The sequence below is a fragment of the Fukomys damarensis genome, unplaced genomic scaffold, assembly GCF_012274545.1.
Source record: "Fukomys damarensis isolate Sample0158 unplaced genomic scaffold, DMR_v1.0_HiC HiC_scaffold_5, whole genome shotgun sequence".
NCBI classification, from domain to species: domain Eukaryota; kingdom Metazoa; phylum Chordata; class Mammalia; order Rodentia; family Bathyergidae; genus Fukomys; species Fukomys damarensis.
In genome coordinates this window covers 18,679,127-18,702,917 of record NW_022900917.1, presented here as the reverse complement: position 1 = coordinate 18,702,917, position 23,791 = coordinate 18,679,127, and the positions used below count along the sequence as shown (strand labels likewise).

Sequence of the window (23,791 nt, the reverse complement as noted above, 5' to 3'; positions counted from 1 at the left end):
ACAAGCATGGAGGGGAGAAAATAACAGCGCGTCAAAGGGTAGAAACTTGCAGTTACAGAGGATAAGTCTAGAGATCTGATGTACTGCCTGAGGACTGCAGTCAACAGTTTCGTATTTACACCAAGAGGTGATTTGAGGTGCCCTTCACACATGTACAGAAGTCACTGTGCATGGTGATGGATATTTAACTTTGCCTGACCAAAGCAATAATGTCAGGATGTATGTATATCAAAACATTGTGGTGCTCATCCTTTTTTTTTTTTTTTTTTTTTTTTGGTACTGGGGATCAAACTCAGGACCTTGCGCTTGCGAGGCAAGTGGCGGCACCACTGAGCTAAATCCCAGCCATGTTGCTTATCTTAAATAGAGGACACCATAGCAATATCAAGGTAGACAAATTAAATTTCAGTTAGCTCCCTTGCTGTGACCTTGTACGTTACCCAACATCTCTGAGACCTATGAAAATAGTACTTACCTTAGAGGATGTTTTCAGGTATAAACGAGACCATGAATGTCCCACAGTAAACACTAAATAATTAGTGTTCATTATTGTTAAGTAACAAATGATTGGTAGAAACCAGAAGTGATTCAGAAATTCAAAGAAATTAGAAATGGCAGGTGTCTGCAGATCAGAGAGCTTTTCCACATAGCTCTCTGACTTTAGAGTTTATCTTAAAGTAAGGCTAGAATTGGGGCAATCAGAGAAAATAGTGAGGGTTGAAAGCAGTGTCCTATGGGATTCAGTTGCATCCTGGGGACTGGGAGTAGGAGGAACAAAGGATAGAAGCAGGATTTTGCAGTTTGTTCAACCATGAAGGATTAGACGAGAGGAAAGAGTTTGTCTAGAAAACATAGTACAGTGGTATGTCAGGTCAGGCGAACCTTCTGTTTTCTATCACATGGCATCTTTTCAGTACTGGCATTTACCTGCGTTAAATTGTGTAAAAGAATGTCTGATTGGAAACAGATCTGTTACGGGTAGAGGTGGAGGTGGGGACGCAGGAGACAGGCTTTGGAAGATCACTCATTTTATAGAATCATGTCCTCTCTTATATACTGTCTCTGGGGAATTAAAGTAACAAATTTAGAGGGTTCCCAGGCCCAGATCCCATACGAGTTCCAAGTGGTAGCACTTAGCGCTGCAGGGGACAACGCAGCTATTTAGGGGCTTACTCTGTCTGTGTGAGTCAGGGCTCTGGTAGGAAAGGATGGGACATTCAGGTCAGCGAAGGAAAAGGACAGCCAGCTTTGATAGGAATAGCAAAGGCAGGGGGAAAGCCGCTAAGATCCTGAGAGGAGCTGTTGGATAATGCTGCAGTTCTCTGCAGAGCAGTGTAATCAGTGCCAGCCACTGCCAAGCAAGGAGAGAGCTGGGGAATAAACACCCTGGTCTTTCTCATCCGCCCTCTCTAACAGTTGCTTCGATGGTTGGACAAAAACCCAAGCAGGAAGCAGAAGAAGAGTGTCTGCTGACCTAGTCCAGTCCACACAGGCCTCTCAGGTGCAGAGCAGGATGGAGGAGGACAGCATGGATCCGAAATAGCCAGCAATGGTGAACCATCTTGCAGCACCACAACTCACAGAAGGGGCTGATTACTAGCCTGCGCCCTCCTGAACAGTCCCGTGAGTAGATCCCTTCCACATCCTTCTCTGAACCCCAGTCCCCTGCACATGTAATCGATTGTCAAACCTTGTCAAGTGGATCTCCTAGTATCTCTCAAATATACTTTGCTCACACCATATGACTGAATCCCCTGGAGATTGAAGCTTTATGGTTTGGCTTCTAATAGCTGAGAGTACTGGATGAAAACCTCACTGGGTATGTATATAACCTTGGAGCAAAGGGAGGACTTCTCAAAGCAAGACCTTAAAGGCGAAACCACAGAGGAGAAGATTGATAGTTTGTACTACATAAAAATGAGAAGCTTCCATTTGACAAAAACCACCATGAACAAAGTTGAAAAGGCATTAAAATATAGCCAAAATTCAAAACAACAAAATAATATTGTCTCAGCAAATTTGAGTAAAAGGAGTACTGTCTAAATATATAAAGATCTTATACAAATAGATAAGAATTGGTCCACATTTGAGGAGGAAAGGTAAGCTAAGAGGGAAACCAAACAAATAAGAAAAAAGTATGAAAATGAAAATAGACACATAAAGATATGAACACGATTGATGAAAAAGGGAAAACAACTTGATAACAGTATATGAAAAAATGTCTACCCGATCCAAGAAATGCAAATTTAAACAAGAAATTTCCTCCAACCAATTCACAAAGATTGTTTCCAATGAGATCATTCCGTCAATGTAGGCAGAGAGGCAGTGAAAAGAACTCTCACAGATTGCTTTGAGAAGTATAAAGTTTTAAACAACAAACTGGCCATTAAGTATTAAGAAACTAAATATTTGTCCCCCTAGACCCTACATCTTCGCTTTCCCACATCAAGCCACACTGTGCTTCTCCCGGGATGGGGTCCAAGCAGCTCAGTGCACCATGTGTCTTTCACATTTCATCTCCTACGTCTCCCCAGCTGACATTTGTCACTCCATAGATATAAGACCTAGATTTTGCCTCTGAGCTTTTCCTGCTCATTTTCCTCTGTTCACTATCTGGAATCAGCTAAGTTGTCAAAGGGTTTTCCATGACCCGCATCCGGGATGAGTTGCTTTCCCTTCTCCACGTTTCCACAGCACCTAATGCCTACTGATTACAGATAATTAACATCTCATTCACATATGCATATATTTGACAGTGTATCTGCCTCCACCTTCTTGGTTTCTCTCTATCTCTTACGATGTTGGATTTCAAGTGGGGGCAATTTTGCTCCCCTAGGAATATTTGGCAATATCTAGAAACATTTTTGATTTTACAACTAGGGACAGTGGGTGGTACCAGTATCTAGTTTGTAGAATCCAGTGATGTTAAGTATTCTAGAATGTACCACAACAAAGAGCTATCCAGCCCCAAATGTCAACTGTGCTGGAGAAACCCTGTTCTCTATCTAGCTTCCACCAGTCTGGAACATAAAAACATAGACCCTTCACCAAAAGCTCCACAAAATTATATAATAAGATAGGGTGAGACAAACTTTTAAAGCCCAATGTCTTCGTTCATACAATAGGCATAATATCTATGCTAGAAAGTGGCAGGAAAATGAAAAGACACAATATAAAAACAGTGCCGGGTACAAAGCTTGTATCTCATCAATATTAGTTCAAAATAACAACAAACTGCATAAACTAAATTACAAGGCCAGTGTGGTATGGTACTGAGTCTTAATGAGTCTTAAAGACTTTATAGTCAAACCTCTTCATCTGACAGCTAAAGAAACCCTCTACAAAGGCTAATGACCTTGCCAAATTCTTGGCCTTAGAATCCAACTTTTCATTTTCATGGCAAACCACAGTTTAAATGCACACATAGGAAAGAAATTGCAAGCTGACTCTCTTAAAACAAATAATTATCTCTTTTGGTTTGGCTTGCAAATACAGGTTTCATAGATATGTATAAATTTCTCTTAAAAATAGAATATTAACAGAACACCGATTCAGTTGAATAATATTACCAGAATTTTCACAGGGGGTTATTTTAAAATTACATCTCTGGCATTCATAAAAAATAGGCAAATGTATTAAAATACAAAGTTAAATAAATAATGCATTCCTTCTATTGTAGGAGATAGAGTCTGAATCCAGCATGACTGTATTTTAAAATTACATCTCTGGCATTCATAAAAAATAGGCAAATGTATTAAAATACAAAGTTAAACAAATAATGCATTCCTTCTATTGTAGGAGGATAGAGTCTGAATCCAGCATGACTATTTAAATAGTTTGTCATAAACCACTCAAATATTAACAGACTTCTTGGCGTGTGTGCTAAAAATTTACCTTGTAAGGACTTTGGTCTTCTTCCTGTTGAATTGCTAATACATGCCACAAAATCTCTTAGCAAAATATAACCCAGAGGTCCTATCTGATTTGAAGTCTTAGATTCTAACATGTTACAATTTTTAACACAAACATACATATAACCAGAATTTAAACAAATTATGGCAAATAAATTAAAGCATTTATATTTTAACATGTACAGATTTTATTAGGTGCTCCTTATATAGTCATCTGGTATATTTAAAGAGTGAGCAAGCATGTAAAAGGAAATATGGTCATAACTGATTGAAGTAATAAAATCCCCAAACTAAATAACATCTCATAATTCATTGCACAGAATATATTAGATTTCATTACATCAGTATATAGCTTAGTAGTAAATTCTCCTGATAGCCATAAACCTCTAAGGTGTTGTCACCCTGAAAAATTAAGGGGAAAGAATTGGTGAGGGTACAGAAGGGATAAATCTTCTGGTGGTGTGCCACACCTTCAAGTGGAAAACTTGTAGTGTGTCGCCACCTAATGGCAGAACTCCTGTCCTTGTTCTAATACAGGGGCTGTTTTCTGAGCTCTCATTCACCTTTTAACTGTATTTGTCTCTTGCTACAGGTCCTAAACTGAGGGCTGCCCATCAAGTGTTAACCCATCTACTCTATCTACCAGGCTGTCAAGCATTTGGTTATGATAGTTTTCATGCTCACCTAACTTTTTAGTTCCAAGCACTTTGGTAATTTTCAAAGCCACGCACAAGATGTCTGTATTTTTAAAACAGCATGTTGTTTGTGAATCTGGGATGCCTATTACGACTACAGGAACTCTGTGCTTTGGCCCGATTTCTATTCTATTTCTGGGTCTTTTTAGCATGTCAGAATTAACACACAGCTGATAACGTTAAAAGTAGGTCCTCAAACAGCTACATGAAATTATCACAATCTACATTTTGGATTTTACTAAGATTCTAGAATTTTAAAATGGAAAAAGTGCAGCTAGTGAAGATTTCTGAACTAGCATTTTGGGAATTTAGTTCAGGAATGTTATTAAATATTTCTGGGAGATACTGAATTTGGAACTGGGAGAGAAGGGCTGAGGCCTCAGTGTGCTTTACTCTGCTACACCTTGGCAACATGTAGGCTAAGTGATTCTATGAAGTGCACTACCACAGTGAACATAAGCCAGCTCTGCTTTGTGGATGGAACTGCAAAGTACAGTTAAAAAGAAAAGAAAAAAAAATAGAACATGAGCTACTTCTCATAACACATTCTTTATCTGCCTTCAAGGTCTACAGAAAGCACATACTCAAAGCCTAGACCAATCTCAAGTTTTGGACAAAAGATACCAAAACACTTTAAAGCAAATGCTGGAAGTTGGAAAACTGCCAATCTAAAGGGCAAAGCTAGGAGACAGTCTTAGGAGTCTCCAACCTAAGCCAAGGAGTCACACAGATCCTAGACTCCTCTTTCCACCTGAGGTGATGGGTACTTCATGTATAAAGGTCAGACATCCAAGAGGAATAGATGGACCCAAAATGAGAGCGTCTCATAGGAGCCAGAGGTTGAAGAGAGCACCCGGACCTTGGCTACCTGTCAGCCATTAAGACTCGATGGCACTCAGTGTTTTCCCAAATTACTTACCTCCCCTCCAGTCACAGAGACTAACCCTCACAGAGCACTTACTATGTGCCAGAATGTGCTGAATGCTTGACATACACTGTAGTGAGTTATCACACCGACCCTGCCTGTAGAGTAGGTTGTATCATGGGCCCCACATTTGAGCTGAGGAAACTGAGGCAAAGAGAGGTTTAATTGCATTCCTAGAGTTATGCAGTAAGTGAACAAATAGAGAACTGTGTGGTCTGATCCAGATTCGATTGAGTCACTATCCTATTCTGTCTCCAGGATGACAGATGCCTGTTTCAGACACTCTCGCAGTGACTGTTCAGACAGGATAGCTTTTGATAATACGAAAGATCCCTCTTTCAAATGAAAGCATTTCACCAACACATTAACAAGTTCTCAGTCTCCCAGTGAACCAAATACTTGTTTATTCTCTGTAACAAGCAGAACAATTTTAACAGTGCAAACACTGATGTAAAATATTATGGCTTCAAAAGAACTGCATACTTCTTCTGCCCTGTTGTCTTCCACACGTTCTCCCATAAGCAGGGGGATAGCTCCACACCCCATCTTAGACCTCAACCTTGCTCAGCTGTTTGATCCCATCTTTTAGCACTGCCTTTATTTGTTAACAGCACCTAAATATTAAAGAGCTTGGCTGGGCATAACAGAGCACACCTGTAATCACTGCTGTAAAGACTGAGGCAGGACTGTAAATTCAAAGCCAGCCTGGGAAAATAAGAGCTCCTATCTAAAAATGAAAGGGCTGGGAATATAGCTCAGCTGTGAATGCAGCTTCCTAGGCTGGAAGCTAGGGAGGGAGTACCCCTAGATTCCATCCCAGTATCTCTCTCACACACGTATACACACACAGTTCCCTAGATTCCAGCCCAGTATCACATACACAGAGTTCTGTTAAAGAACCGATTTTCTCTATGAGCAAAATCATGATCAAGTGAGGACCTAATGCATTTAAGAGTAATTTTCGGGACAGATGTTTCAAAACAGTCTTGAGTATCAGAGGCTCTTAGGGAATACAATGAAGCTAGTATTTCAGCACACCTTTTAAAAGATGCACTTATGATCTTGTTGCAAAAGTCAAACATAATCTTTCAAATTATCTTTTTTGTGGAAAAAAGTGTTAAGTATATCTGCACATTTTGATTATGAATTTTAAATACAAATCTTGTCTCTCATCCTGTTACTGTATGTTGTGAGGAAGGATCTCAATCAGGCACACACAGCAGTGACTGTGGGCAGGTAGGTCCTCCAGGTCCTGGACTGTTCACCTCCAAGGAAAGAATCTCACAATTCCGAGGTGGGAATGATGATGTTACAGAAGGAATTGGCAAGAGACACACAGAGAGGCAGCAGAATGGAAGAAAAATAACAAAAGTTTACTCCATTGATGGGGATCATTACACCTAATGGTGGTGCCCAGATCGACCCAGTGCTCAGCTGCAACTTCCCCCTTTTGTAAAGTTTTACAGCCCTGATCTCACTCAGTGGTTACATTGCATTTCCACTGTCCACATTGCTGATATTCAAAACATGGTGGCAAGGCAGTTGAATTTCAACCCAGAAGTAGCACTTCTTTGTTAGGGGAGGTTACCTTTAAGATTTAGTTATCTATACTAGTCAAGGGGAAGGGAGCCTGTTTAGTCAGCAAAGCTAACAAGGGTTCTTTTCATTTGCAAAACTTCTGAGGGAGACTAGATGCCTCCCAGGCAGGCTATTTCTGAACTAAAGGAGCAAAGGGCAGGAGTTATCTTACATTGTGACATTTCCTAGGTTTTTGCTATTAAAAGTTTTCCCTATCAATGATACTACATTTAATTTCTATTGTAAAATTAGCCTATAATCTTAAAACTTTTGACTAGTATCTAACCCTTTAATATACTTTATAACAATGATTTAAGAGGAAGGATAATTTGTACTATCATCTCCCTTTCTAATGTCTACTTTGTTTCCTAACCTACATATTAGCATAGGAACACACACACACATATATATATATACATATATATCTATCTACACAACTCATACATACCTATACCAGGGTGCATATGTAAGTTTTTCTTAAGTGACAGGTTTTAAATTAAATCTATATGGAGAGCAGCATTGGAAGAGGCTGATTCTCAGTCCTGACAAACCAGGAAGTGAATTCTCCCTTCTTTCATTCATTTACTTCTGAAGCTGAGAGCTATCTGCTTGAGTGCTCTGTGTACTTCAAGAAAAAGTCATTAGTACTTCTTTTTTTGGTTCTGTACCAGGAACTGAACTCAGGACCTTGCACTTGTGAGGCAGTGGTACTCATTTCTTGCCCCACCTCATACCAGCAAGTCTGGCCTGATGTGGCTTCCAAATATCTTGCTGAGCTACGAAGGCAATCTATCAGTGATGACTCTGCTTAGCGTAAAGTTACACCCCTCACTACGGACAGGTACTGGGGAAGACTGAAGTGGTCTCATCTCTAAGCAGCAGTTAACATTGACTAAAAATATGTCAGACGTTTGGAAAGAACTGTGAAAGATGAAGTGAGTTGGTAGCTGTCTTGATAAGACTTAGAATTAAAAAAAACTACAACAATGATTACTCAGACATTTATTTAAAGTAGGATGTCTGAAGACTAAATAATTCTTAAATTAGGTTTCAGGCTTAATCAAGTTCATAGAAGTATTTTGAGGACAGCTGCATCCACAGATTTCAACTATGTGACTGATTACTTCTTTGCCCATTCTTCTCTTTCTTTTCTTTCCCGAATAACCTCTTTGAGATATGGTTCAAGGTAGAATTTATCCTAAAGAATGAATAAAAGAATAGTATTACATCCTACTACCGCATTCTGATATATTCCAAATAATAGGTCTTAAACAAGTGAAGTTCACGAAAATCAAGTATTTCCATTCTCAGCTTAAGAAAATATTCTCAATCAGACTAAAAACTACTGGCTATTTAAAATGTAAAACAAACCCACATATACTGTTTCTCTGATAAGATTATGAGAGGAAAGTCTATTGGAAAAGTCAAATGAACGAGTCCCCACAGATCTCTGCCCAGTTTTGGCGCAGTTTGAAGGACTGAGGGCCATTCAGCGGGCGGGCTTCACATGAACACTAAACTCTTTTCATCTGAATAGGAAGCAGAATGTACAGGGAGAACAGCAATAGCCTACAAGGTAGAAGATCTGGATTCTAGTCTTGGTCTAGTAGAGATTTGCTTTGTGATTCTGGAAGAGTTACTCTACCTCTAAGTTTCAACATGTTTTTCTCTAAGGCAGAGCTAACAACTCTTTTAACCTCACTGGCTGTTGAAAAAATATTTACTTGACACAACTCTGAGAATTCTAAATGACTGTACAAATGAATGCTTCATGTTTCTAAAACTCCAGGACTTAAAAGCTGTTCTACCTCCTCATATTTTGTCCACTGTTCTTTCGGCAAGATCTGATGCTTTAGGCTCAAGTCCAATGCTCTCTTAATGCGAAACATTCTATCATTATAAAGGTTCTCAGGAAGCCTTCTTATGGCTTCTTTTACATCTTCATTTTCATATATTGTATCATCACGCATTAAGCCTGTTAACAGAAAATAAAAAATTACATTGAACATGCAACTCAATAATCAGGGATTAAAAAACAAAGAATAAAATATCTGAGTTATAACTTCAAAGTGAGGGAAATACCCAAAGTTCAAATCACCAGGTATGAAGGAAATTCAAAGTATTTCATACACATAATGAGTTATTACTTTAAATGGATAGGTCTTTTAGAAAGCACCACCACAGAAGACACATTTCATCTAAACTAATTTTGAAAATATTTAAAATGTTTACCTTGTCCTTAAGTATACATCAATAAATCATATCTCTTTCTTGTACTTTAAATCTGAATTCAAGATACTAAAGAATCTTAAAATCACAGTGTACTAAGGAACCAGTAACATTTAATGATGCTTCTATTAAACTTCAAGAACAAAAGATGAAGCTCAGAGAAAATTATAAAGTTCTACAAAAAGCTCACAAATCATATTAATGTAAAGATGAGACAATTTCAGTATTTGAAAAAAACATCTCCACATTCAATGTTAGTATAACTTAAATTTTTAATTGTAATTTTTACTTATTTTTTTTGGTACTGAGGATCAAACTCAGGACCTCGAGCTTGCTTGTGAGGCAGGTGGCAGAACCACTGAGCTACACCCCGGCCCTTAAATTTTTTTTTTTTTTTTTTTTTGGTACCGGGGATTGAACTCAGGTCCTTGTGCTTGCAAGGCAGGCCACCGAACCGCTGAGCTAAATCCCCGGCCCCAGGGCCCTTAAATTTTTAATTTTAAAGTGGTAAGAAAGGGAAAATATAATAAGGAAATTAGCTACCACAAATCATTCCCCTCAAACATTTTAAAGGAGTTTATTCCTCTCTTCTCAAAACAAGCAAAAACAAAACAAAACAACAACCCCTCCCCACAAAAGGCAAAAGAAAGTACAGATATTTACCCAGCTTATTGAATCCTGCAGCATTGTAATACCATTTCCGTATACCTTCCAGCCACCGGCCTGATGCTGCAACTGATAATTATCACAGTTAGTTGTTTTTTTTGGGGGGGGGTAGTACCAGGGATCACACACACTATGTTAGTTGTTACAGTTCACTTATTTATATGAACAACACAACCAGTACTTAGTTATCTTTTTAAAAACAGAAGGAATTTCCTTCCAAATATGGACATCTGAAATGAACAGATACTTCTCAAATAAAAGCAGTAAATAAATATATGAAAAAATGTTCAATATCACTGGTCACTTGAGAGATGCAGATGAAAACAACACTGAGATTCCATCTCACCCTAGGAAGAATGGCTGCTATCAAGAAGTCAATCAATAACAAATGCTGGTGGGGATGTGGGAAGAAAGGAACCCTTCTCCACTGTTTGTGGGAGTGCAGACTGGTGCAACCACTGTGGAAATCAATGTAGAGATACCTCAAAAAACTAGAATTAGAGGTCCCATTTGGCCCAACTCTCCCTCTGCTGAGTATCTTCCCAAAAGAATTAAAAGGAACATACCACAGTGATATATGTGCACCCATATTTATAGAGGCAGTTTGTAATAGCTAAAACTTGGAAACAGCCCAACTGCCCATTAACTGGAGATTGGATAAAGAAGACGTGGGTGGAGTACCACTCAGCCATAAAGAATGAAAAACTAGAGTCATTTATAGGTAAATGGATGCATAGTGAGGCCATACTCTCAAGTGAAATAAACAGGACACACATGTATAAATACCAAATAGTTTCTCTGGTGTGAAAAACTAAGTGTAAATAAGGTTCAAATTGTATAACGGATAATGTGAAATAGGAAGAAATGGGTTAAAGGAGTAGGGGAAGTGGGATGGGTAGGGGAAAGGAAAGAAGGGAAAAGAAAAAATATTAGAAATGGAAACAAAGTCTTTTAGGAAAGGGTAGGGGGGTGAAAGGAGGGCAGGAGTATGGGGAAAAAAGGAGAACCAAGACCTATCACGTGAAGGTACAAGATCCCAATGATAAATGTGACTCTACTGTACACCTAAAAGGTACCAATAAACTTAATGAAATAAAAAGCTTATATACTATATCCGTAGATAAGCAGTTGCTATTTTAGCTATGAGCAAAAGGGACTGCAGGTAAAAAATTAGTAGCAAGTCATAAGAGGAAAAGGTGACTCCATCACCTAATATACAAAAGATTCATAGGTACAATCACTGCCACTTCAGCTTCTCAGTGTCTGATATTCCAAGTGCATGTGTCCCTTTATGTACATCAGAATGGAGGGGGTGGGAGACAGGAAAGGGACTCGGAACACTTATCATTTGTAGCTTCAAAAATAGAATATTTAGCTTTTCGGGGTTAACTAAATTTTTTCTGTTCAAAGGTGGTAGAATTGTATGAAAACAGGAATGAGATTTTAGGATGCTCTGGCAGGTTTGCAGACTCATCATCTAAACCTTTTAGTCTACATTACCATTAGGTCTCTTGGCCAAGACCTTTTACAATATATGCATTTCTGGAAAGATTTTTAGACCATTAGTCATTTAAACATTAATATGGATTGGTTAAAGAGGGTCATTTTCCTCCTCCCAACTAAATAATTTTCCATCAAGGAAATGAATATTTGAACACGGAGGAGAAATAAGTACTATTAAAACACCATGGGGAAAAAGGCTGAGCCCACTAGGGCAGTGATGGCAAACCACACCCTTATTTATTGCAAAGTGCCAAGACTGCAATTAAACCCAAATATCCATCTGATGCTCGACTGCTGGGGTGACTTGGCTTGCATGCTGATAGAGAGGGGGCTCTGTGTCACATGTGCCACAGGTTTGTCACGAATGCACTAGGGTCTATGAACAACGTGACAGTGCCTGATGTTAGAGGGGAGATGTGGTACAGATGGGAAGGCAGAGCAAGTTTAAATTTTCTTTTAAATTTCTGGCTAGATCTAACCCCTTATCAAGGAAGAGAAACAAGCTGTCCTTTTACTTTAACTCCTGCCCCCCTACTCCTTAACATACCAGATTACACGGTTTTGGCAAATCTCCTTGGAAATTAAGAGCCATGTACAAAATTCTTCAAAAAAAGCATCAAAAGTCAACAATTTAAAAACATATTTGTTCACCATGAGGTCCAAAGCCAGCCTGGGCTGCATAATGAATCCAGGACCAGCTTGAACTATGTGGTGAGACCCTGTTTCAAAAAAACCAAAAGAACAAACAAATAAATAAAAATAAAACACACTTGTAGAAGTTGATTGCGAACATAATTACCAGTGATTTTGATAATGGTTAATATTCACCGAACACTTATGTGCCAGGTACTCTCCTGCTTGTTTTATTTGTGATATGCCAGTTGTTGCAGAAAAGGAGCAGGCCTTGCAGAAATGGTACTAGCCAAGTCAGAGATTGTTAGTAAAAGTAGGTCTATGTGCTTCCCAAACAGCACAGAAATATAATGCCTTGAATTTAATAAAACTCCTTAAATATTTATCAAGCTAATGAAATAAGTCTTAAATGTTTTCTCCTAAACGTTTTCTCCACCCACAAAAAACCTCAATGTCATTTACATTAACAGATTTACATGACAATCTGATGTTTTCTACTGGTTTCACAATTGCAGGGGACTGGGGAGAAGAGCACAGTATTGTTTTTAAAGCTATTGCAATTTAAACTGCCAGAGAGCAGAGAGTAGCTGGCGGGAGGCGGCGGGGGGGGGGGCGCTACAGTAGTTGAGAAGCACGTTGTTTTTAAATATTCCGACAGTTTCTGCATTCCAGTTCATAATAAAGGCGTCTAAATTCTCGTGCCTACCTATGATAAGGTCAAGTTTCTCCACTGACAGATCAAGCTTAGTTCCAGAAAAACCAAGGTTGACTTGAAGTATCACTATCAACCTGTGTCGGCTGCCTATATTTCTATTAATTGCGAAGCAAGGGACGAGGGTCTCCGATCCTTTTATTCCTACCACTTTGCCTGTCTTATTAAGGACAAACAGGAAGTCGCACTGGTAGAATTTAGGAAGCCCATGCAAAAGACAGGGCAGAGTTCACTGTAAGCATTCAACTCGCTTTGAGTGAACGTCAATCATCCGCTGATTAGATCCTATGACCTTGAACTTTGCAAAGCCAAGGGGAAGGACTCGAGGGCCACCGCGAGGACCATCACTGACGTCCTCCTCCCACCCCGTCCAGCAAGCCCGGCCTGGGAACGACAGAACACGTCCTTTTAGCTGTACTGGAGCCGTCACTTTCCCTTACGCTAGGAACGAGAGAGCAGAAGAGGTCCAAGTTACTGGCAAAAATAAAAGGCTGAGCGTCAAGATGCCCACCTAGGCGGGACCCCAGTCACTTACCAGCAGGCCTGCCCGCCATTTTGACCCGAACGTGCAGTGAGGGCTTCTGGGTAAGTCCTAGAGGTCGCCCCGGGACCTGTGGGCGGCCCCTTACGTCGCGTCGCGTAGCAAGCGAGGACGCCGACGCAGGCGCAGCTCTGACGGCTGATTTAGGCACCTGCTGTGTTGCTCTCCCAGGCGGAGGTCCATGGAATATGCTGAAAGTTTTTGCGCCCTTGTTCAGCTCAAGGAGCTTTCCTTGTGGGTGAGGGGGAAAACACCAGGAATGGAATTAGGAAGCCCCGGCTTTAGCCCAGGTTAGTGGAGTTTGTACTATATTAATTGAGCCCTCGGAGCCAGGCACCGTGTTAAATGTTTTTCAGGAGGCGGAGAATGAAAAGTGTTGGTTCTAGGACCTGGGAAATTACTTAGATGCTCAAGTTCCTTGTGTAAAATGTTGTAGTGTTTGCATATTACTTACATACCGTGTCCTCCTGTATTCTTTAAATCATCTCTAGATTACCCCTAATACAGTGTGAATGCTATATAAGTAGTTATACAGTATTATTTAGGACATAATAACTAGAGTGTATACCTGTTCAGTATAGAGGCACATGCCCCAAATATTTTCCATCCGTGGTATGTTGAATCCGCAGAGATAGAATTCTCAGATATGGAGTACCAAATGTGTGTTCATTTAATTCTAATCCTATGATGTAAGTTCTACAATTATCTCTATTACAGAGGAGAAAGCTGTCTTCGAAAGGTTAAACAACTATTCACATGTAATGGCGCATGCTTGTAATCCAGCACTGTAGGAGATAGGTAGAAGGATTGCAAATTTCAGCCCAGCCTATTCTGGGCAATTAATTTAGGGAGACCTTCTCTCAAAATATTTTGAAAGGGGTGGGGATGTAGCTCAATGGAAAGGCCATGGCTCAAACTTCGGTACTAAAAAAAGAAGTTGAGTAAACTTATCTAAGGGCACAAGGCTGGGAAGAATACAGATTTCAGAATCTGAGAATTCAGAAGTAAATTCAAGCCCCTTTAATTCTAGTTTCCAACCTACACTGCTAATCCAGGAAAGATACTAAATCTCTGTTCCTTAGTTTCTCCAGCTGATGATTACATCAAGCCATTTTGATGGAAAGTTAGGTCAGAAAAGTTTTTAAAATACTAAATCTAAGATGTATTACAGAATTTACATATACCTTTAGGAGGACAAAGTGCATAATCTGTCCACTTTCAAGGTGAACGCTGATGCATACAAATCTATGGACAGAAAACATCCAGGAAATTAGCACGACTGTTACTCGTTGCTTCTACTACTACCCAGCAAGATCTTTTTTGGTGGTTTTATTTTCCAGTTGAGAGGTCGGACAGTATAGAACTCTTCTCCTGGTAAATTCAAAATGTTAATGCTCTAAGTCACATACCAGTTCTAAAATTCTAGGGCTGGGGATTTAGCTCAGTGGTTCCATTGCCTGCCTGGCAAGCACAAGGACGCAAGTTTGATCCCCGGTACCAAAATAAATAAATAAATAAAATGAAATTCTATTGCCTTCTCCCTTTTTACTCTTCTCTGCCACCACAATTTCTCATGACTCAGTCCTGCACACAGCCCTAAACACTGATGGCTGCTTTCAGCCTATACTACCAACGTAAACAAAGAAATGCAACACATTTGTACATTGGTACATTGCCTCTTTGCCTGGCAAGCAGAGGTATTCAGTATACTCATTCTTCTTACCCTTTAGTATGGTTAAGGTCCAAGTGAGAAGAGAAGGAAAACTACGTCAAGGGATCAGATACCCACGACTGTCACAAAATTTAGCTCCTTCAGGTATTAAGCCTGGAGCCCAGATGTGTGCTGATAGTTGTTTTTTGTTTTTTAACCATCTCACCTGGCGTACGTATAACCTATAGCTTTACTCCTTTAAACATTAGGTGTAACCATGTGATGTGTTGGGGAAAAGAAAAATCCTTATGAGCAATTTTCCACATACCTTTCCCTTTCTTTTTTGGGGGACCGGGGATTGAACTCGGAACCTTGCGCTTAGCAAGGCAGACCACCGAACCACTGAGCTAAATCCCCGGCCCCTACCTTTCCCTTTCTATAGACTGGCAACACTGTAGTCACAGCAGAGAAATCCAGCACAGATCAACATGTTATCACCCAAGAGGAAACACCTTTGTGGTCGTGAGGGAAATATAAGTAACAAATCTTTATGGGTTTAAAGCACCTGCTGTTGTATGACTGTTCATTATAGCTACACAGCTTATCCTCATGGGAGCTGTCTGTAAAGACAGAGTAAAGTTCTGAGGCAGAGGAAGACTAGGCAGGCTAGTTTCACCTGACTCCAAGCTGTACCTTCTAGTTTCCTGTTTATTGCTCTTATCCACTAAAGAATTTCATGAAAGTACACACCCATGTCACAGTCACCACTGTATTTCAGCTTTCAAATGTCTGTTGACTGAATAAGTGAAATATCTGAATCCAGCCGGGTAGTTTTGGGTAGTAAGGCTGGAAAACTCACATACAGTGCCTTCCTCACTCACACCTGTTCAGTTGGCATGGCTGGACCAGCAGGGCTTTAGCCAGGAACTTTCCTCTCCACGTCAATTCTCCAATAACCAGACTTCTTTATGTAGTGGCTCCAGGCTCCAAGAGCAGAGATTCCAAGAGGACAAGACCCAGTGTGCAAATGCTCATCAAGCCTCTGCCTGATTACTTCCCATCAACCAAACCATTTGGGCCAAGTCAGTATAGGAAGAGACTTTTCAGGTGTGTGAATACCACACGTGACTCATCGGGCACAACCAATGTTAAGTCTACCCAACAGGTCTACCCTAAAGCAGGTGCGATAAAGCCTCATTTTGTAAAGAAAGAAGCAAGCACTCAGGAGGAATTATCAACTCCTATTATAAGTCTTTGTGTTGGCAGTAAGTCAAAGGCTTATTACGGCTGCTGCTATGTCTCACTGCATTCCTCTGATCTTCAAACTTTCCTATTTCTTTCCATTTCCTGATTTTTAGTAGCCAGCTGAGGGCAACCTTGAATGTCTGTGCTTAGGAAGAAAACACTGTACATAATCCTAAATGGAATCTATTTTTAGCACTTTTGGAGTATTGGCTATTAGACATTTCAAAGGAAATAGAGCCATCTTGGGATTAAAACCACTTTAGAAGACCTGTGGGTGCAAGAGCAGAAAAATCACTACTGCTCCCAGCTTCACCAGAATGACAAAGTGCCAGCACAGAGGAAACTCCTTCCCTTTCTCTATGCTTGCTGTAATTAGTTTTCTCCTTCCTTAGAAGGATATGGTTGACTCAAACAAAAATTAAGTCACTAGGAACCTCTAAGAAATATCTACCAGAGTATGTACCCCAATATACAACAAGAAGGCATTTTTTCTTGTATCACCTGAGACCTGAGGTGTTTATTTATAAATATATTCATTTATACATATATACATTCATTTTACAGTATTACTTTTAATATTCATCAAATGCTAAAGAGTTTTTAAGAATTTTTCAAAGTCCTGTACTGAAGCTTTGGCAATCTCTTCGCAAAATACTTCATCAGGAATAGATACTAATTTGTCTAATGAGATGTAGTTAGGTTTTGCTGGATCATACTGTGCTCTTCCTAAATAGGCAAGAAATAGGTGTCTTTCTTTGACTTTAAACAATCTTGTATTAAATACCTGAAAAAGAAAAAAAAGTTCAAAACTACAATAAAAGATGAAATATTTTAACATTTACTAGGCTATTTTAGTAAGTTAATGAAGTACTGACCATATCCTCAATAAATGTAATGCCAGAAGATTTAAATACTGTTTGTTAAGAAATTATGATTAAAAGAAAAAATGAAAAAATATTACGATTAAAGGGGCTAGTAGTGTAAATCAGCACTCGAGTACATGAATGGCATGTTAAAATCATTATATGAGCAATTATGATTAAAAAGGGATTCAAAAGCAACCAACAAACAATAATAAAATAGTTCAGTGCTACACTGTGGGCAGAGAACACAAACTACTCCCAGGGCAGGAGTTAATGTGTTAGAAAAGCAAATCCTCAGGTCTTACTCCACACTACTTCATCAGGAACTTGGGGAGTGGGGCTCAGAAATTGGTTTTACAAGTGCTCTAGATGATTGTCATCCACTAAATGTTACGAACCAATGTTAGAAATCAAAATTTATGTCAGAAAAAAAATTGAGATTTCATAATCTGCAAACTTTTAAATTTCTGCTGTTTCCCAACTAGAATCAAAATGAAGTGAATCTGATGTGTCTGGGAGCAGCTAGGGAAAGTGTATCTTATCCACTTAGGGTTACCAAGCTGGGAAAGAAAGGGCAGGAATCAGAGGCAGGCCCTGTCCTCACAGCCTGCTACAAAACAGGAGGGAGGCTTGGGAAGCCTGCCAGAATCTGGTGAAGCTCAGAGACCTCAGCTCTCCTGCCCGCCCCCCAGACACAGCAGGAACACTCAGCAGGACACATGACTCCCACCTGCTACCCCTTTCCCAGTTTTCAAGTGGAAACAATAACAAGAGCTCTCTTGGAAAGGACACTCTGAAAAATTGCTGTAAACTTGTTTGCTTTGAGACTAGTGACCCCAAAAAAGTACATGGTGTTAACTCAGCATGAGGTTGGTGTGCTTTTGGATACAAAGTACCTTTTTCTTTCTCTGCAAAACAAATGACACTCTAGTCTGCCATTTTAGTTAACAAAATTCCCACTACCACATTGTTATTGTAAGATGCAAAATGCTTCAGTTTTACTTTTTTAAGTATGGATGCTAGGCAGTGACGCTTGGCTTACAAAATTATCATACAACCCCACAAATGACTGAGGCTCCCAAACTATGATTGATTTCCTAATTATAATCCCGGGATTTAGCTCAGTGGTTCCACTGCCTGCATGGCAAGCGCGAGGTCCGCAGTTCAATCCCTGGTTTAAAAAAAAAATTTTTTTTCCTAAGTATAACAACAGTGAAGCATTTCCTGGCTTGTGAGTACATATTAGCGTACTTTTCCAAAGATTCAAGTTACTTTATCATTAGGGAATTGTGTGCTCTTCCCAGTTCAAAGATATATCTCAGACTGAGTCTCCCTCCCTCCTTCCCTCTCTCTTTCCCCAGTACGGGGGATCAAACTCAAGACCTTGTTGAGGCCACTAAGCTACGTCCTCAGCCCTTTTCTCTTTAAAAATAAAACTGGGTGGTGGTAATGCCTGCCCATTGACTACTTTGCCAATGTCACAAAAAATTTCATCTTATTAATGATACATTAGTCTCAGGGACAGAAAACAAAAGCCCTAATGTACAAGCTACCTATCCTCTCTTATCCTAAGGTTGGACCTCCACTTTGCCTTCACAGAAAACCAGAGGGAGGGGAGAGAGAAGCGTATAGGAGCTCCTGAATATAATCTCCTTCCTTAGGCCAGTGACAGTTAGGGAACTGGTCATGTTAAAGTATGCTGTGACACCGCCTCACAGGCTGCATTCTCCTGGTAATTCTTGGCTCCTAAAATGACCTCATGCCCGTATCTCTGGTTTCCCTCCCCGCAAGGCCACAGTGGTCCAGAGAAGTTGAAACCTGTGTCTGCAGGGCTGGACCCATAAAAGCAACCTGGCCTGTGATAGGTTAGAAGCAGCTCACCCCTCATTAATAATCAATAGCTTAGCCCAAAAGTGATAAAAGGACCTTCCCTTCTTTGTTCCTTCTTCTGCCCCTTCTCCCTCTCTGCTCCTGCTTCCTGAATGAAGTCTCCTGTCGGACCTCTCGTGTGTGTGGCCTAGCTGTTGAGCGTCACAATTCCCTTTCAGTGACTCCCTCATGTATAGTACCCTGAAACTCCTTGTATTTTCCTTCACTTACCATTCCTTTTTGAAAAATAACTGAATCAAAGCTAAATTACAGTTCTTTCCTTAATTTTAATTAGTTATACTGCCAACCAGAACTGTTACTCCATGAGAATATTAATTTCTTTTTTGGTACCAGGGGTCGAACTCGGGACCTTGCACTATCGAACCAGGCAGCAGAACCACTGAGCTAAATCCCTGGCCCGAGAATATTAATTTCATATCACCAAGTTTTATAGCACTTGCCAAAAATTTAAAAGTCAGTATCACTTCTCTCACAGCCTTACTGTTAATTGTATTTTCCTATAAATAAGTTTATTTTTCTGCTTGGTTTGTCAACAATATGGCCCACATCCGTAGGAGTCTATGAATCCCAATTTAGAAACCACAGTTCTGTGAATGGGCTTTAAACAAGTGATTGGGATGCATCCGTCAGCTTATAGTTCCATCTACTAAGAAGGTTTCTCCCCACTTTGCAAGTACCATTCATTTCTGATGCATATCACTTCTAGAATGTCAGCATATCCCAGTAGAGTGTGGATTTTTATTATGATTATCATTATTATTTTTTAGTTGTTTTTTGAGACAGGATCTCCCTATGTAGTTCAGGCTGGCCTTGAACTCACTATGGAGCCCAGATAGGCTTCAAAAATAGTGATCCTCCTGCCTCAGCCTCCTGAGTGCTGGGATTACAGGTGTGCACCACCACACCTAGAAGGCCTGGGTTTTTTAACTCAGATACCAGTGTTCTAATCCTGGCTCTGCCTCTTGCAGTTTGGTAACCTCGGACAGGTTACTTAATCCCTCTATGCTCACTTTCTTCTTTTGTAAAATGGGGATAGTTAACAGTACCTCATATAGTGGTTTACAAATTATGAGTTAATACAAGCAGAGTGGTAAAGATAGAGCTGATACACTGTTAGCACTCAACAGATGTTTTTTTTTTCTCATTCCTATTTTTACTTCTACATTGAATTAATTGTCTGTAAGTCTTCTGGTTAAGATTCTATCATCACATAAAGCAATCATATTTTTGAAACTCTTGTCTATGACTCTGGATAACAAGGTTTACATGACACAGGCCTTGTCTCATTTTTGTTTCCTTAGTATCTACATTGGATATGGCCCAGATAGATTATTGATCATTGAAAGAATAAGGACATTAAGGTTTGAAAAGAACAAGATAAGATCTTGATCTACTGTCACTGAGTTACTCACTAGCCAGGGAAAAACAAACTGTCATTGCTTTTTAGATGAAGATTACATACAACTGCTCTACAGACAAATACACAATTGTAGGCTCCCAAGGGTCTCTCACAATATGATGGGCAAATAAATATTGCTATGTATGAAGGACTGGATCAAATGCTGTCTTACTCTAGTTGTGTTAAGTTTGTATTTGTTTTATCCATCTTTATATCACAAATGGGAACATGCCTAATGAACTGAATAGAGGGATCACGTCAATGGAGTTTAATCTGTCATTCATCCAGTATATACTTAACTGAGTGCCTATTCACAGGACAAACAGGAAAGAAGGCTCATTTCGATGAAATTCAATTACACATTTGTTATGTACTGAATGTCCACCAAGTGCCAGCTATCACAGTTTCAGGCACTGGGGATTTGGCCTTGTATCAGATAACATTTCTGCCTTCAAACAATTTTTCTGTGAACAGCAAGTAATTCCACTTAGGAGGCAAAGAACAGGAAAGTCTGATTAGCTCAGAAAATGTAACTACACCTTTGACATTATGGCAAGCTGGAAATGTTTGTTTTTGTAAGAGATTGTTACAATAAGGTTGTTAATGCATGGAGACTGTGAATCAAAGTACACCTGGCATTAAAAAATGATCTTTTAATTTAAAGGGAGCAAACACAAGAGAGACTACATTCTTCTGCCTGATTCCTACAAGCAGAACTAGGAGTTTGTAGAACTGAGCAATCAGTGTTCTCCTCAGGTGGTGCGCCCAAGTACTCCACAATGCCCCCAGCGTGCACAGCCCTGAATGCAGGGCAAGGGCAGCCATCACACAGAGCTGGTGGCTGTGTTACCTGTGGGAACTTGACAATGAGGTGGTGAGGAATGTTCATCACGTTGTGCACATAATCAAAATTCGACGTGAGTTTCCTTTTGTTTGCAGTTAGCAGTTTTGGAATTCTGGTGATCATATGCTGAATTTCATTATGTTTAAAGCCAAGTTCAAGACGATAAACCTAAAAGAAAGCAAATTTTCTATGTGTCATGAGTAGAAACAGTGTTTTGGTACTATGCCTGAGGACACATTGATTCTTTTAAAGTGACATTTTAAAACCTAGGAACAGCTATGTCAATGCCCTCAGGAATTATGGCTTTCTGCTTGTTGGGTCACCTCAATTTGAAAACCCTCTCCTGAGAATAAGGGTCTCACAGCATGGTATCACCATAAACATCACCAGGAGCGTCACAAGTATGAGATGAAATAAGAGTACATAAAGGCAGGCTGGGAAGGCATCTGTACAGCTTGGACGTAAACACCACAGCAGTAAGATTTTCCAAGTATTTCTTGAGCTTCTGCTTACAAGCACACCCACATAAACATGACTGAAAATTACACATTCAAGAAAGTTGATAAAACTAAACACAATAGGGAGTAGGTCCTTCATGCACTTTCATAGTTCCCAGTGTTCCCCCACCAAGCCATTGTTCTGATGGCTCTGTACTTTAGCTCCCAGATTCTAGGCTTCATGAGGGCAGGAGCTATGTTCCCAGGAAGTGACTGAATATAAAACACATCAGGAAATAGGCCTTACAAAACTTCATGCACTACTCCAACTTTGTATACCAACTAGTCAGTTGCTTTGGGTTCCTACCAAAGGAAAAGACGAAGGACAGTAAGGAATGTTGGGCATGTTCGTGACAGAACTAGAGCTGTCAACTGGCAAAGGTTCCAAGGAGAGATGAGATGTGCTGTTTGCTAATCTCTCTGCAAAGTCTTGAATCCAGCCTCCAAACTCCCAAGACACAGGCAAGACCCTCACCACAGGCACACAAGGCAGTGTCACAGACTGCTAAGGGAGACTCAGACACAGCCACCCTCTTGCGCCAGGCAACAAGAGCAGTTTCCGAATCTACCCTACACCTCTACATTACTGTAAGATCGTGGGCACAAGTGTCTACAAGGAATTTACTCATGTAACACCTGTGGAACAGACCATTTTCTAAGATAAACTGCTTGCTACGTGCTTGTTATATATGTTTCTATTAATTTCAGAAATAACTTCTTTTAAATTTTAGTTTTAAGACAACAATGGCAAATATATTCTCTTTGTGACAACACTTAAAGAAACTGAATGCTCAAAAGCTGAAAGCTGTCCTACCTTCATGTTTTCTTTTACAGGCTCTAGACTTCCAGTTAGCAGCCTTGGAAGACGAACAACCAGATCTTTCGTCTATGGTTATGAACAAAACAATTATTACTATATGTGCACATTTAACTTGCTTGGAAAACTAAAGTATTAGTAGGAATATAAAACTAAAACTTAAAATATGACTCAGAGAAATGGTAAGAACCTCAGAAGTACATAAATTCAAGGCTATTTGAGAAAAAGTAAATTACTGAAACAAAACCTTAGGAGCCAACTTGACGGAACATTATTAAATGATGCAGCTGTATATTTAGCCTAGAGGGGAAACTCATTTTGTACAATAGCAGGAATGAACAGGATATGTAAAGGTTAGCTCTTTGTTAGAAACATGAGATTCAATAGTTACTAAATGTACCTGACATGGAAATGTACAAATTATCTCCATTCTTTACCTTCTTCACACTAAGTTCAAGTTCCTTCTGAAAAAATCCCAATCTGTTATCCAGTCTTTCCACTGAAAAACTCAGCAAAAATGGTGCATTCCTGACCATCTGTACAATGTCTGCCTTACTGAAATTTTTTGATTGCAGATAAGCCACCCTAAAGAAATAATAAACATACATATGACAAACATTTACTAACTTTGCAAAGTACCAGCTGTATTTTACAAAAAGGCTACACACACACACACAGGATAAATAAAAGCATTCTGTAATAATGGTCTAAATATGGATTAAAACAGAACAAACAGCCTCCAAATTCTAAGATGGTTTCCTCTTACATTTGAACACAGAAAATTATCCTGAAATCCACTAATGGGGAGATTCCTTCTTCAGTTAATAGGACTAATATGACTCTGTAGGGGAAAATTAAATAGCTTTTGTTCAGATTTTTTTGTTTTTGCTAAGATCAGAAAAAAGAGCAACCAAAGAAGTGAGAAATAGAGAAGTCCATATACCAAAGGTGATCAAACAAGGCTGAAACAGAAATTTGTTAGTTTATTTATATGCATTTTCACAAATAATTTTTACTATAGCCTTTCAGTGTGTATTTTGTTAATTGAAAAATTTCCCTAGGTTTACATGGTCTAAAATGAGAGTAAAATTGAGAAAGTTTAACTATAACATGACTGAATTTTTAAAATTTAAAGACATACCAATAGTTTTAAGAGTATAAAAGTGTCCTTTTATATATATTCTCTATATAT

The 23,791-nt window shown here is 39.4% G+C and overlaps 2 protein-coding genes and 1 long non-coding RNA gene across 3 annotated transcripts in view; 1 reads left to right on the top strand and 2 right to left on the bottom strand.

Annotated features, from left to right (window-relative positions):
• Positions 1–8,096: 8,096 nt before the first annotated feature.
• On the bottom strand, positions 8,097–13,482 carry LOC104859099 (cytochrome b-c1 complex subunit 7). Its single transcript, XM_010619590.3, has 4 exons — positions 13,388–13,482; positions 10,002–10,073; positions 8,918–9,084; positions 8,097–8,307 (listed from the first exon to the last, which is right to left on the bottom strand). The coding sequence occupies exons 1-4, from the start codon at positions 13,404–13,406 to the stop codon at positions 8,230–8,232; spliced, it is 336 nt and encodes a 111-aa protein (XP_010617892.1). The 5' UTR covers positions 13,407–13,482; the 3' UTR covers positions 8,097–8,229.
• A 65-nt stretch (positions 13,483–13,547) lies between these two features.
• The window catches only part of LOC117284631, an 18,103-nt gene continuing 7,859 nt past the window's right edge, over positions 13,548–23,791 (top strand). Inside the window, exon 1 of the long non-coding RNA XR_004515727.1 lies at positions 13,548–13,683. This is a non-coding gene — a long non-coding RNA (uncharacterized LOC117284631). The remainder of the gene's footprint in view (positions 13,684–23,791) is intronic.
• Mterf3 (mitochondrial transcription termination factor 3) overlaps positions 16,864–23,791 on the bottom strand; it is a 21,537-nt gene continuing 14,609 nt past the window's right edge. Inside the window, exons 5-8 of the mRNA XM_010619591.2 lie at positions 23,037–23,184; positions 22,597–22,668; positions 21,292–21,453; positions 16,864–17,073 (exon numbers count right to left, since the gene is read on the bottom strand). Of these exons, the coding sequence (XP_010617893.1) occupies positions 16,879–17,073; positions 21,292–21,453; positions 22,597–22,668; positions 23,037–23,184 (577 nt within the window). The 3' untranslated portion in view covers positions 16,864–16,878. The remainder of the gene's footprint in view (positions 17,074–21,291; positions 21,454–22,596; positions 22,669–23,036; positions 23,185–23,791) is intronic.

Excerpts from the sequence above, each read along its gene's own strand:
- LOC104859099 (XM_010619590.3), bottom strand. Across the intron at positions 9,085-10,001 it reads TGCAGGATTCAATAAGCTGG|GCTTAATGCGTGATGATACA; the intron begins GTAAATATCTGT and ends TTCTGTTAACAG. Across the intron at positions 8,308-8,917 it reads AGTGGACAAAATATGAGGAG|GATAAATTCTACCTTGAACC; the intron begins GTAGAACAGCTT and ends TTCATTCTTTAG.